This window comes from Pelecanus crispus, chromosome 11 (assembly GCF_030463565.1).
Source record: "Pelecanus crispus isolate bPelCri1 chromosome 11, bPelCri1.pri, whole genome shotgun sequence".
Lineage (NCBI taxonomy): Eukaryota > Metazoa > Chordata > Aves > Pelecaniformes > Pelecanidae > Pelecanus > Pelecanus crispus.
In genome coordinates this window covers 788,228-803,088 of record NC_134653.1, presented here as the reverse complement: position 1 = coordinate 803,088, position 14,861 = coordinate 788,228, and the positions used below count along the sequence as shown (strand labels likewise).

The 14,861-nt window shown below is 53.4% G+C and overlaps 1 protein-coding gene across 2 annotated transcripts in view; it reads left to right on the top strand.

The window, feature by feature from the left end:
* Positions 1-72: 72 nt before the first annotated feature.
* Positions 73-14,861, top strand: part of USP31 (ubiquitin specific peptidase 31) — a 28,687-nt gene continuing 13,898 nt past the window's right edge. For both annotated transcript variants that reach the window (XM_075718070.1, XM_075718069.1), the window contains exon 1: positions 73-702. In XM_075718070.1, the coding sequence (XP_075574185.1) occupies positions 73-702 (630 nt within the window). The remainder of the gene's footprint in view (positions 703-14,861) is intronic.

Sequence of the window (14,861 nt, the reverse complement as noted above, 5' to 3'; positions counted from 1 at the left end):
TGCGGCCCGGCGGGCGGAGCGGGATGCGGCGGCCGGCGGGCTGAGCGGGGATGCGCGCTGCGCCGCGCAGCCATGTCGCGGGTGAGCGGCCCCGGGCCGGCCGGCAGCGCCAAGGAGAAGCGCTCCTTCAGCAAGCGGCTCTTCCGCGGGCGGGCGGCGGGCGGCGGCGCCGCGGCGGGCTCGGCCCCGGCCCCCCCCGCCGCCGCCGCCCCGGCCCCGGCCCCGGCCGCGGCCCCGTCCGGGCGGTCGCTCGGCGGGTTCATGAGCCGCGTGCTGAAGACCCTCTCCACCCTCTCGCACTACAGCAGCGAGCCCGAGCCCCGCGGCCCGCACGCCCCGCGCCTGCCCCCGCCGCAGGCGGCCGGCGGCCTGGGCAGCTGCTTCCCGCCGGGCCCGCCGCAAAGCCCCGAGCCCCCGCCGCGGCCCGCCGCGGGCCCCGAGGCCGTGCCCGGCGTGGCGGGGCTGCGCAACCACGGCAACACCTGCTTCATGAACGCCATCCTGCAGTGCCTCAGCAACACCGAGCTCTTCGCCGAGTTCCTGGCGCTGGAGCAGTTCCGTGGCGGGCAGCCCCCCGCCGCCCCCGGCCCCGCCGCCGACGGCCCGCCGCCCGCGCCCGGCGAGGTCACCGAGCAGCTGGCGCAGCTGGTGCGGGCGCTCTGGACGCTGGAGTACACCCCGCAGCACAGCCGCGACTTCAAGGTGAGCGGGCGCGGCCGGGCGGGACGGGCGCCTCGTCTCTTCGAGGCGCGAAGGCCGGGCGTGAGGCAGCCGCACGACACGGGCCTCGGCCGGCCGGGAGCAGCGCGGAACCGGCCCTCGAGCGCCCGCCCGCCTCGGCGTGGGGAGGGCACGGCCCCTCGGTGCCCCTCGCGGGGCTGCCGCGCTCGAGGCTGGGCTCCGTCGTCGCTCCCAGGCCGGCGGGAGAGGCCTGTGGCGGCGGTGATGCCAGAAGCGCGATTTCCCCCGCGCCATGGGCTGCCTGTCCGCTCTAGACATCGGGTGCGGCGGGGCCTTGTGGCTGGTCCGAGCGCTTACATGGCGTGAAAAGGCCTCCAGCCTCACCAGCGGTGTGCCGGTAGCGCTGGGGAGCCGCTCCGGCTTCCTGGTGTCCTTCGGGAGAAGCCAAGCGACGGCGTCGTGTGCCCACGCCATCGGCCACAGCGTCGTGTGCCCACGCCATCGGCCACGGCGGCCGCCCCTCGGCTCCGCGGCTGTCCCCGGCCTGAGCGCCCGCGGTCAGGCCCTGCTGCTCCCTTCATTACCGACGGCGTTGAAAGCCGGCTGATGGCTCTGCTGCTTGTTACTGGTGAAAGCGTCCATCTTGCTGCTTCGTACCTCCATCGTGCTGCGTGTAGAAAAGTTGCAACTAATGGTCGTTGCAGCGCTGGAGCCGGTAGCAGTGAGCGTGCACGGGAGGAGGAGAGGGCTGTTGAGAAGTGCGCTTCCCCGTCTCCCCGAGCGCCTGGGAGTTTGGGCCGATTTAGGGAATGAGTTGCAGGCGTATGGGATTGTAACTAACTCGTGCTTCATACCCCGGCGTTCCCACTGCTGGAGCCCTCGCACCGCGGTTTGGTCCCACAGCAGCCGCCTCCTGCCCCGCCGTGTAGCGCCGTGCCTGCGCCGGCCGTGCGCTCGCCCCAGGAATTGTTGTAGCAGAGGGCATGGTCTTCGCACCTACGGTTTAAAAACTTCCTATAATGCTTTTGGATGGAATGAAACAGCCGTTTTAAAAGTGCTCCAGGCCTACCTTGCTTCTTGAAATGGTAACTATTGTGAAGTTTTATTGTAACAGTGATTCCCTGGCATATAAAACTATTTGGCCATGTGGAAGGATGAGAAGGTAGGTGGTAGCTTCCACACCGTTAACTTAAAGACCTTTGCTTTAGGGGAGTCTTTCTTGCAGAACGACTTGGGGAGGGGATGCACAGATGCATGAAGATATGGCAAGAACATCGTTCACACGTTCTTGGGCTCTCCGCCTTCAGGTCAGATGGGGTGCGGCAGCAGGCAGGGACCGCGGGTACCAGCGTCTGCGCTCCCTCTGCGTCTGTTGGATGGCGGGTGCCCGAGAGGCTCCTCTGAGGTGTCGGCGGTCTGTGGCACCCTCAGTCGTTTGGGCCGACGCGCGGCCGGTACATCCTCCCTTTGCTTCGCTTGCGCGCTTCCAGGCGGTTGCGCCCACCCTCACCGCTGCCGTGCGGGGGTGTTCTCTGGGGAGCCCGGCTGCTCGCGTTTGGAGCGAGGATGCCTGGCGCAGGTGGCCGTGCGGGCGCCGGGTGAGGGACCGTGCGCGACGCCGGTGTTTTCAGAAGCGTTTCTCGATGGAGGAGCGCTTGGGAGGCCGATCTGCTCAGCTGCGGTTTCGGTGCGTCCAGTCCTGGCAGCACTGTGGGGCGCTCCCCTTTATCGTAATCGTTCACCGCTCTAGAGGCGTTCTGGCAGGAGGAGAAATTGTGGATTTCTCCTGAGTAATAGCAGGAATAAAAGGTTGCGAAAGCAGAATTGCCTTTTGCCAGTGTGGCTGATAAAATCAAAGGGGAAACAGACCACTTTCTAGGCCAAGATGCGCTGTTTCTGCAGGCCTGCAGTAGAGGTGTTCAGATAAGAGTGACAGAAGGGGGAAGAGAAACAGGTCTGCAGATCAAATTAAGGCCACCTTCCAAGTTGGGTATTTTTTTATGGTGGAACTTTCTTTGCTTGTTTGCAGGTGTCACTAACAGTAAGCGAACACTTTTCTACTCATTGTTGATGTAGCAGGAGCCCATCAATCTTCTACCTGCCAGGTTCCCTGGAGGACTTTAAAAAGCGTCTTGCTGTGGGGGATCGTGTCCCCGTAGGTCCTGCTCGGTGCTGCACGATGTCAACAGCCAGTGTCTTGCTCCGAACGACTTTGTCATTATCTCAAGTACTCTGCTGTTTCCTTATAGGGGTCAATTACTTTTAATAGTAAATTAACGCCTCTAAAGACAGTTAAGTAGCCTGAACCTGCTATTAAATTCAGTATTCTTCATTAAATTTTTTTTTCAGCAGCAGATTTGCACAGTTAATTTAAAGATGTAAACAACAGGCTTAGGTTTGAGATAGTTGGAGATTGGCATTTTTACCCTGGAAACTGCTGCTTCTTCTCCCCAAAACAAGAAAAACATCCCCCCAAGCTTGTTTTGGATAGAGGGTGGAACATTCCCTATCTTCATTGCTTTAATTTTTTTTTTTAAGGGTGAAAAGTGTTTTCAGGAGAGTCATTTTGCACTTTCACTCCAACGGCAATAGCTAGTGAGAGTGACATTTGTTTGGTACTCAAGAAGCTCTTTAGCCAGCATGCTTAGAAATACATGTGTGTTGGGGTTTTTTTTTTTTCTTTTTTCCCTCTTTTGGCACTGAATATAATTGGGCGAAGACGCTTTCTGATTCCTAAATACTTATCTGCAGGCGGTAAGTGTATTTTAGGATAAAGGATAATACTTATCCTCTTGCTTGTTATTACATCCATAGGCTTTTTTCTTGGGGCGGAGGAAATTCTTTTCTAAGAGAGGGTCTCTCTGAGTCCGTGTGGACAAGAAGCCTTTGCGGGGGCGAGTTTTGAGATGCTCTTTACCCTTAGCTGTTTTTTCTCAGTGGTATTTTTTCCCTTTTTAGGTTGGCCTTCAAGAAATAACCCATCCCACGGGTTCACAAATTGTGTAGCCCTTCTGCTGAAAACAGGGAAAATGCAATTAAAACGAGTGGTTTCTATAAAATGGTTTGTCTTGTAATTGCAGGGCCGAGAGCGAGCCTTGCAAGAGAGCTAATACACAGTGAGGGGAGGTGAAGTGTTCACCCAGCCAGCAGCTAGCACGTCATCTCTGGTCAGATCTACTTGAAACGCAAGGATCTCTGCCAGTTTCTGCATTTTAAACCTGACATTTCTGTCTGCCACGAGAAAATTTTTTTTAATAATTTTTTTTCTTCCCGGTCTGCAGCAGGGATCTGTGTGGAGCCCTCTCCGAAGTGTTTGCAACGGCTTATCCTCGGGGCAAGGATCTGCTGTGGAAAGGGCACCGAGGAAGACTTTGGGAGCGCTTGCTCCCTGTGGTTGAAGCGCAGTGGACGTTGTGTGTAAAGCTGTGTGTATGCTCTGCCCCTCCTGCCGAGGTGTTCGCTGCCCGGGGTGCGTGCCTTGCTTACTGCGGGTGCGGGAGGCTGAGCTAGCAGGAGGCAGGGGACGTGGGGAGGCACATCTTCACGAGAGCCGCGGGAGCCATGGGAAGCGGCGGGGAGCAGGAGGCTCCCCTAGGAGGCTGTAGCAGTAGGAAAAGGGCAGGGAAGGAATTGGCAGGAACCTGGAAGCAGAGGGGTTTGTTTCCTCGGGTAGCAGCCCCGGGGCTGGGAGCCGAAGGGAGCCCTTCCCGGGGAGGCGATGATGCAGGAGCACTGTGGCGGAGGTGACGGGTGTTGGGTTTTTATCTCTGCTTTGGATGGCTTTCCTGTTGGCCCTGTGCTCATTCACAGTTTGTTTTGACAATCGTTTTCTTCTGATTGCTCGGTGGTTTTTATTTTCCAGCCTAAACAGAGCTGCTGCTTTCATAACAAGGGCCAATATTGCAGCTTGCGCTTCCTCTTTCCCCTTTGTGATGGTGTGACAATGGTGACAAACATCTATTGTATAAGCAGTAGCTGTGCTCCAGGCTTGTGTTTTTCTGGGGAGCTGTCCCCTTCTGCCTGCAAAGTTCCTGGGAGTGTTAGATAGTGAGGACAGAGCGCCCTTTGTAATGGGCAATTGGGCTGCAACACTCGGAGGTGATGATGGGCGTCTTAAGTGAGAAGGGTTTTTATTTAAACTAGTTGGGCTTGAAAAATCGTATATACTTACCCAAATCCTCTACCTTTGCCTTCTGATCAGGAGTTCTGATCTCCTGTGCGTGATGAGGCTGTTTCCCATTTTGAGGCTTTCTTCATAGCTAAGCCAGTTGCACACTGAAGCATGTCAAGTGTTTAACAAGGTCCTTTGTATGCTAGAACTGCATTAATTTTTTTTCTTTGTCCTACAAGATGAAGACTGCCTTATTGTTATGACCTGCAATGTGTACAGCAAATACAGTAAAATCATAAGAAGTGGGTAGAGCTGGATTATCAGAATTAGATATGAACCCAGAATGAGTCCCTGTTAGTAGAGCAGGGATTATTGTGCCAGGTTAATAGTGCTGCTTCCATTTTTATATATTTATTTTTAAACCTGTGTTTAGTGTAAAATTTCATAGTAGCTCTGTGTAGCTCCTGTTTTGGAAATGCACTTGGTGTAAATACCGCACTTGGGACAAGCAGTCGTCAACTGTGTTGGTCACTTCAGCTCCTCTAAATTATGAAGGAACTCCTGCAAGTATCGATGTGCTTGGTATCTTCACCTCCTGTTGTGGATTAAACGAGAGCTCTTCTCAGCACGGGGCTGCTTGGTACAGTTTGGGTGTTGGAAGCCTTCAGTCCTGCACTCGGAGCTGTTAGCCACGAGCTCTTCCGCTCGCTAGAGCCCTTGTGCTTTTGCTGACGGGGCGGCTTATATGTGAAATGGGATCCCCTGGATCGTGTTTAATTATCTTGCTCTCTGGCTAGCGCAGCAATCAGTTCTTTTATTCCAGACAGTGTCAACTGCTTATTCCTAAAATATTTCTGCGGAGAGCAGACTGTCCTCCCTTTACACAAAGAGATGGAAGAATGGGACATGAAGGAAGAAATGCAAGACCCGTCACCCTTCGTTCCCGGTCCCTCGTCTCTTGGCTGCTGGTGTTTCAGTTCCCATGTTCATCCGAGAGGGCTTTAAGTAGGGCCAGGTAACGTGGGATCTTGAAGTGCTCGTTCCAGGTGCTCCCAGGGGTGGCATTGCAGTGGGGAGACGTGTCCTAGCGCGGCTCTGGGATTTGGAATTGACACGCTTTACTTGAAACAAAAAGCAAGTTATAAATTTTCTACATCGTTACTGTGACACTTCTTGACATCATGGGAACGTGTTTCTCTCTTCACTGGGATCACAAAGGTCTTTGGCAGTCTTTCCAAGTTAGACTTTTCTTTTTTTAATGTTAATGATCAATAAGATGCAAGTCCATTATTGTGTGTGGGTTTGGTTTTGTTTTGTTTTACTTTTTTCTTTATGTACATTTCCTTACAATTGAAGCTTATGTCTTTACTTTTTTCCCCCCTCTCACATAAACCCCCTGAGAAGGGTTTCCTGCAGTAGGATCCTGGTTGCCTTACAGCAGCAGTCTGATTTACCTGTCAAATCAAAGACTTTCTGGGGATTTCTGGGTTATACTTCAAACCTTGATCTGAGAAAGCGCAGCAGAAGGCCGGGGGAGCAGAGAGCCGAGCTGCAGAGTCCGTATGTCGGACGCTGGGTTGCTGAGGGGACTCTGCTGGAGTGGGAGGCAGAAGCGATGCAGCCACTCGCCTCCAGAAGTCCAGGAGGGAAGGGCGAGGGGGAGGCAGGGGAAGAGACCCCGACGTAGAGCAGCTCTGCCGCCCTGCTGCGGGGTGGCCCCGGGGGCTGGGCCCCCTCTGGGGCTGGAAGGGCGATTGCGCGTGGTTGCCAAAACGCCTTCTCTGTCGTCCGAGCTCTTTATTTCCACGCTGCCTCCACAGAAGTACAAATGGTGAAAGCATGAAAACCGTGTCATGTCTGGCAACTTGTGGAAGGGGTGAGGGAATGCTTGTTCTTAGGCAGCTTAATTGGATCTGTGCGTTGCTCCGTGCCCTGTTTTGCATGCTGGCATTTATAAATGGCCACGCTTGATTGCGAGTAAGCCCATTTTGTGCTTCCATCTGAATGCATGACTGCTGCAAAGCACTGCTTTAATGAACTCTTTTGCGTATGATTGTGTCAGTCAAATTAATCTTGTTTTGCAGCATCCTTGAAGTCCACAGGCAGGCTCATGTGAGCAGTAGCGATCAGATCCCCGTCTTGGGGGGCCGTGCTCAGCCATGGGACTTTAGGCAAAACCTGGAGGGAGCGGCACGGGTGTGCAGCTGGAGCACGAGCTCCTGGGGCTCCCCAGCCCAGCCCCGGAGTCTGTCCACTACACCCGCATTTCTTGACTCTCCTTCACTGAACCGCTTCACACCTGCGGCGTGCCCCCGCTCCTTCATCCCTCACGCTTTTCAATCCCACTGATTGCTCTGCTAGCGGAGCAAGAAAAGAAAGTCTTCTTGTAGAACAAAATCCTGTTTCTGCTGTTTGTAAGGATGAATTCTCCCAGCAGTCAGCACCGACTCCTGGCAATGCCTTCCGGCAGGCGTGACCACGCTCCTGCGAAGAGCCTGGGAAGGAAGCGTGCCTGTTTGGGAATGCAGCACCCAACAACCCACATCTCGTGTCCAGCTCCCTCTCCTGCGTGGGAGAGGCGGCTGAGGGGTGCTGGCCCTGGCTGCCAGCCCTCTGCCCGCTCCCGCTGTGCTCCGCCGTGTTGGGGAGCTGCCAGCAGCTCTGCCCGCCGCTGCCTGCGTGGAGGCGGGAGCGCTGCGTGCGTGCACAGCAACCCTGGAAGGTGTCATCTTTACAGACTTCACTCTCTCCTTAGGAGCTGAAGAAAGGTGGTTCATCAGGATTAAGGCTTCAGCCTGAAGGGTCAGAGTAGCTGCTAGCACAGGACAGACACCGGGCAGGGGCCGGTGGGGTGATGCTTCTTGTCTGGGCTTGTTAAATGTGGTGGACAACCCGCTCTGGTTCTGGCGTGCTGCACTCTGCTGTGCTCCTCTTGTTTTTACTTTTTAAATACAGGCCCCGAGCAAGGGCCTGGCTGTGCGGGGAGCCGTTCTGCGCTGGCCCCGGGCAGGGCTGGCTGCCCCATGGAGCCACCGTGCTCTCCCATGGGGTGCTGCCTCCAGAGCCCCAGCACCTCCCGGCTGCAGGGCAAAGGAGGAGCGTTTTGTCCCGCCCTGGCTGCTTCGACAGACCTGCTGTCTTCAAAACTCCCTTTTTCTGCCTTTTGGAGAGCTGTGGTAAAACTCAGCCAGCGGAGATCTCATCTGTCCCGGGCTGGGCCCGCGCTTCATCCTCAGTGCTGGCCAGGAGGCAGGCGGGCAAACCCCGGGCTGGTGCCGAGCTCGGGGCCGCGCGAGCCCAGCTGTCCCTCCGCAGCGGCGCTGGGCCCTGTGCGCGCCAGGAGATGCTGCGGAGGCTTTCTGCTGCCGAATCCCTGGCTCCTGGCAGTAAGGGTGGGTTGCTGGGCGTGCTGCGGCAGGGAGGCAGCTGGCATCGCTGTAGCCTCGGTGGAGGGGGGAGGCTGATTGCTCCGAGTCTCCCTAGTTTTCTTTTTTTCTGCGGTGTGCAGCCTGCAGCAGCTGAGCCGACGTGTCCCGAGCGCTGGAAGCCGTGCAGGTCTGTCGGCGGCAGCCAGCGGCAGGGTCCTGGGCAGGAAAGAGCGTCATGGTCCCTGCTGGCACTTCCACCTGGGCGGAGGGTCACTGCTGGCCTTGACTTTGTCCCGGCGCCTGGGGATGAGCAGACGGTCTGGACCACGCTGTTCCCTGGGTATTGCTTTCCCCAGAAAAGAACATCTCAATTCAGAAAGGGGAAATTGCTGTTTCTCTGTGTGAGCAGAGGGAGTAATTTAGATAGACGCTCTTCATGAGATGTCTGCTGTAGAAGTTGCCCAAACAAAGAACTACGTCTATGGGTTTAAAAAAGAAAAAAAAAAAAAAAAAATCTTGTTGAGCATAACTTCATGATGTTCCATGAAAGGTAAAGAATAGCCTTTCTTTCCTGCTCGCATGTGTCATTGTGTCAGGTCTCTAATGAGCTGGCTTCATCCGTTCATGCACAAAAACCTTTCCACAGCTGCTTCCTACCAGAGGCACACTGGAAAATAGCAGACTGGCATTTTTCCTTTAGTTGTCTTTGTGATCTGGAACAAAAACAGCAGCAAAAGAGAGGCCAGTAGTTCAGCTATGTTTGGCTTTATTTATTGCATCTATTTAGAGCAGTAGATGAATGATTATTAAACTTTCAGTGGGCTGATAAAAATGATAATGTGTCTTTGCCGTAAATCTGCTTTATAGACGAGAGGGACTTGTTAGGTTATAGGGTGCTTGCATTAGGGGGTTAGATAAGTGTATGTGATTGATATGAAATTATGATTTTTCCCCCTCTTATCTCTTCTGGTGGTGCCACTTCCATTCAGGGTGCCTGCGTGCCAGTGCTTGCACATCTGGGGGAAGGGAAGATTTCATTCCTTCTGCCAAACTCTTAGGGGTTGAGCTGAGGAAAGGGGCTGGAGGTGCACGGCAGTACAGTCGTGGAAAGGTGTTGGGAAGGCAGCTTCGGAGACCGCTCCTGGTGTCTCGCATCTGAAACAGCTGCACCAAAATTGTTCCTGACCTGTTCTTAATACCCTCTGGCGATGGACGGGGTCTGTTCAGATGCACCACCTATACTTACAGCAGATTCAGATTAGGGGCAGAGGATTAAAGGCTATGGGGGGTTGGTAAATGTGGTGTTTTTAATGTGTTTTTATGTGTTTTTTTAAAATCAATAGCTTCTTAACTCTGTATCTGCAGCCAGTTGCAATTGCTGTTGCTTTACTGCAGCGGGTTCAGCATAAGCATGACCAGCAAAAGAAGGTGTTGTCTTCTCGTACCCGATGAGCAAAAGAGGAAAGTTTGAGGTTATGTTTTGACTTATACCTGTCCTTGTGTAAAGTCATCCTTCTGCAGCCTGGACACAGCCTGGGTGGCTGAGCAGGTATCTTGGGGCGGGGGTGTTGCAGTTGTGGCCTCATGGAAGCCGAGGTTTCTGCCCGAGCTGCGCAGATGTTGCCGGGATCGCACTGTTACAGGCTAAGGTGAGCTACCTTAGCCCTGCGCTGAGAGGAGGCCAGAGCGTGCTCCGGAGCCAGGGCAGGAGACCTGCTGCAGCTTTGCAGCCGGTGAGCTGGAAGGGGAGTCTCAGAAAATAAATACAAAGAGGTTCAGGGTGGATGATGCTTAATGATAAAGATACTTGCTCGCTTTGTCGTCTTGCCCTTCAGATGTTATTGGAGCTGTTCGGGAATTGCCAGCCTGGCTTGCCCAGAGGTTGCAGTCCCCCGTCTGTTGCGCGGGGCTGTAGGGTCCCCACCGCCCGTCCGTACAGCCCGCTGCCCCCAGCCTGAGCGAGGGGGCTGGCTTTGGAGACAGGGCAGCGTGTGGGGCTGTGTTTGGTTGCTGAGCCATCTAGTTGAGTGGAGACTGTGCTCTAGGAGTTCCTGGTATCTTTCTCAAATTGTTAAATTGTGCATTTCAGTCAGTGCCTTTATCTCTCGCTTGGATTTAATTGTGTTCCTTAGCACTGAGTGTTCCGCACTGCGTGTCTGTTGCTCCTCCTTTACACCTTGCCTGCCTTGGGTTGCTTTGCTGCCCCAGCATCTCGGAGCGTACTGGGAGGAAGACACATGACATTTCACAGAGCAGCAGATGCAGAGGTTTAAGTAATAACAAACCCACTTGTAGCAGCGATGGCAGGAAGCATGAGTAACGCTGGGAACGAGCTGCTATTGCTGGAGTGTTTTTGTAGCAGAGCCTCTTGTGAGGGAATTGCATCTGATATTTTGTAGTGCTTCCTGAATCACTTCCAACATCTTGTGATCTGTCTCCACAGGCAGCTCTTTATCCTTGCTCCACTCAGGCTGCGAGAGCGTCGAGGAAACCAGAACAGTTATTATGGAGATGCTTCTGAGACGAGAAATGACACAGATACAGCCCAAGGCACGTGGTTGTTGCGAATCCCTGGGGTTCGCTCTGCTGTGGGGTGTTACGGGCTTGTGCGGCTCGCTGTAGGACGACACGTCACCAGGAACGCACATCAGTAAAAGCCAGCGAGGGTCTAGACTGGAGCGATGTGCTGGTGACAGAGAGAGGCGATAAGAAATACTAGCCTGCATTCTTGAAGTCCTTACTTATGTCTGTTTCCATACAGAACCCTCCATGCACCCTTTTTTACTTGAAATACCAGATTCACTTCCTCCTAGCAATACTAAAGACCCTTTTATCTTCAACTCTGTCTAGACTAGGACTTAAGTGCAGTGGTAGCACCTGTTGGCTAACTTCACTAAAACAAACTAGACCAGATAAGGCAGCCGGCTCTTAGCATGCCAGCTGAAAGGTGTTAATGCTGGCCTGATGATATCATGCCTTTTTATGTCTTAGTGCAGAGAGGACCGTACACTGCTAGGGGCCAGGGGTGTGTGTTTCAGCACCTCTCTTCTCTTGGCCCTCTTCGGTCAGCTCACTGCTGAGGAGGAGGAGCTTGGTCTTGCTGCGACCCGCGCTGCCTTTGGAGCCCTCCTCCCTCGGTGGCCGTGCTGGACGTTGTCACCTTGGCGTGCTGACCTGGGTGCAGGGGGCAATGGGAAGGATGACGAAGGCTGTTAAAAGGCAAGTGTGTTACTGTGGAGGCATGAATAGCAGTTCTAGAGAAAAGATGTAGCGAGATAACCACTTAAGACTGGACTAAAATCTCTGCTTCACACTTCAGTGATTGATTTTTCAGTTTGGAACTTGACACAGTAATTTAAGGGCTGAATTTCATTTTCAGTGTAATTTTTTTGAACAAAGATAATGTTTGCAAAGGAAGGCTCCGCATGTATGTCTTAAATTCTTCCCTACACCATTGTCTGGGTGCGTTCAGCTAAACGCAGCTGCTGTGAATATCGGCCTTCTCTCCTTGCTACGGCCGTTTGGGATATTTTGGAATATTAATTTTTCCTAATCCTAGATGATCCACTGAACCCTGTCAGCAGCAGCTGACTGCTAGGTGGGACCGTGGGCTCAATTCACGGTGTCGTGGGGCTGGAGGGTGACCAGCTCGAGGCAGGGCCTGGGGCTGCAGAGCAGCGCTCCCCAAGAGCTGCTGCTGGGCCCTGCGGTACCCAACAGCGAGGAGCTGCCTTGCGAGCACCCCAAGATGGGGCAGCCGGGAGCTTTCTTAAAAAAATGCATGGTGCTCTGATCAAGGAACTAGAGTTCTGTAAATCCAACAGGACCTGTATAGGACCGGGAATTGTAAAAAGAGTTGGTGGGAGCGGTACCCTGTGCCGCAGCATTCAGCTGGAGGATGTTTAGTGATGCAAAAGAGAGATCTGGTTATGAGTGTCCGTGGTCTAGGCCAGTCCATGTCAGCTGGTGAAAGGACGAGGTTGTGTCGTTAGGCGAGACGCAGGGGCGGTGGGTTTCTAGCACAGCTAAACTAGGCTCCTTAGGCCATTGCCATCTTGTCCTGATACCTGCTGGGTGAATGTCAAGTGTTTAGGTATCAGACCAGGATCTGCAAGTACGTTTGCTGTGTTTTCAGGGGTTAGTGTTAAACTTCATAAATTGGTGCAACACAAATAATTCACTAGGCTTTATGCTGAAGGAGGGCAAGAGGTATCAGGCTGATACCTGCAGAGGCTTTAGATGATTTTTTGGATCATGTTTTGTCACTTTTTCCTGCCAATGGATCTTGTTTTGCTTGATGGGAACTAGGAGCAGAGAAGGCTGTTTGGCCCCCTTTCGTCTTTGAGTCTCTACAAACTAATTCAGATTTCTCTCCCCAATATATTGGCTTGCAGCAGCGTCCCAAGCTCACGTTGCGGTGAGCACCAAGCAGGGGTGTGCTGGGCTCGCACCTGTGTGGTGCAGAGGTGAGCATTCGCTGCGCACCGCTACGTCTTTAAAACTCTGTTTACGTATTTTGTGTGGGAGGGTGCTGGTCCCTGTGCAGGCAAGGGCAGTAAATCTGTTGTCAGAAGGGCTTGCACATATGTAATGAGAGCAGATTATTTGTTTTCCCTTATTTTGCTGCCTTGAGGCAGGTGGACGGATTATGGAGGATAGAGTATATGTTTATCAGTCCTTTCCTGTCTTTTTTCATCACCACTCCACCCCCCCCCCCCCCCCCCACTTCTGATGACCCCATTTTCTAGAGGGATAAAGCGAGCAGCCCAACCTCATTTCTCAAATCTGTTGCAAAGTCTGATTAGAGAAATGGAGGAGCTCCGGTACCGTGTGCGTGCGCAGCCTGCCTGGGGTGGCTGGTCTGCCGCAGCCTTCCCGCGTGGTTCTGGCCCCGCAGGTACAGCCTGGTCTCTGCTGGTGCCACTGCCCCTTTTTGGGGACCCTGCTCAAACAAGTTCAAGTCCCGTGTGAGCACTTTCTGTCTCTCTGCAGGTGTACTGAAGGATGTAGGTGCAGCACATCCCAAACAGGATTGCTTTTCCTGGTAACATGCAGCACAGGAAGGTTGGGGAATAGCTGTGTGACTGATGCGAGCCTTGCCGTGAGCCTGTTTCGTACAAAGCAAACCCTGGTATTGACTTTGTGGTTAAAATTGCTGGAGTGGGAGCATGGGGGTGGCTGACCTGTGACCATGTGTTAGATGAACGTCCTCCCTGTTTCATGAGCAGCGGGAGGAGCAGGCTGGCTCTCCTGGCTGCAGCCCGGTGCCTCCTTGAAGAAGCAGAAAATGCTGGCTTTTCTACGGCAGTGCTGGTGTCTGCTGCTCGGGAAGGAGGTCTGGCTCGGCTGCTGGGGTCAGCCCACCACGGCACATGATTCCAGAGAGTATTCCTGCTGAACGCAGAAGCTGGTGCCTGGCTCCCATCCTCCAGAGCCTGTGCTATGTTCCCCGGTGCACAGCGATGAGTGGTGGCCAGCCATTTGGGTGGTGTTGTAGAGGTAAAAGTGAGATCAGAGAGCTGGAGGAGAGGAAAGCATTTCCTGGTGTTGGTTTTTGGTGAGGAAGATGCCCTACCAAACCATGCTGTGGGCTCCCGTTGGCTTTTTGAGGAGGAGGAGACATCGTCCTGAGGAAGGGGCACACGTGGCCCGGCTGGGGGGCTCAATGCAAACTTCAACATTATGGAGGGTGTCCCCAGAGCTGCAGGGTGAGGATAAATCTGCCAAGTGCAGATTTCGGTTGCTGGTGAGCTTCAAGTCCTTCCCATTTGTGTCCAGAAAAAAAACAGGTTTGAGCAAACCCCTTGGGTGTGCTGGTGTCCTTCTGAGACGGCTTTTCTGGAAATTCAAGCATAAATTAGATGCGTTCCCCAGGCTCTCAGCGTGTATCCAAAGTAGTGCCGGTTGTGCCCATCGCACCCATGGCTGGCTGAGTCCTCCCTTGTTTGGAGTTTGCCGGCCCAGCCGTGCCCGTCGGGTACCGTGCTGCTCTGGCATCCGTCGTGCTGTGATGCTTTGGTTCCTTGTGCTTGCTCCGGCTAGAGGGGAAGCTGCGTCTGGCTGGGACAGTCGTTCTGAGCTGTACAATGCCAGTGCAACCTGTGCTTTTCTTACTGCTCAGTGGTCCATCCTAAGCAAGTTTTCTGTTTTGGGTAGCAGCAATAGAAGGTGGTATTTAGGATGAGCAAGTTGTGCATAGTGGATACTTGATACCTAGTGGAGAAAGTACATGGTGACTGTAGTTCTTAGGAGCTTAAGAGAGTGTCTGATGCAAAGTAAGTTTGCTCTACGTGCATATTACTGGGATGATCAGTTTGTAGAAGCATCTGCAGTTTTGATGTACTGATTTTTGGCTGATTCCTGGAATTGGATACCTATATTAGCACTGAGCATCTGCAGTTTTGATGTACTGATTTTTGGCTGATTCCTGGAATTGGATACCTGTATTAGCACTGAGCATCTGCATCTAGGTTTTAGGAAACCTGTTATCTCACCAAAGCAGGAATGAGCTAGACAAGGGTGAGTGGACATTAAGAGACTAAACACTTGTTTTGCTTCGGCTTAAACCAATATATTTTAGGAAATTAACAGGAAATAACATGGATAGGTATGATTAAAAATACCCTTCACTCGTGTTAGCATGGGAAATACTGCCTGTTGTTGTCAGTGGATTGAAGTGAGCTTGCCTCGCTCTTGACCTA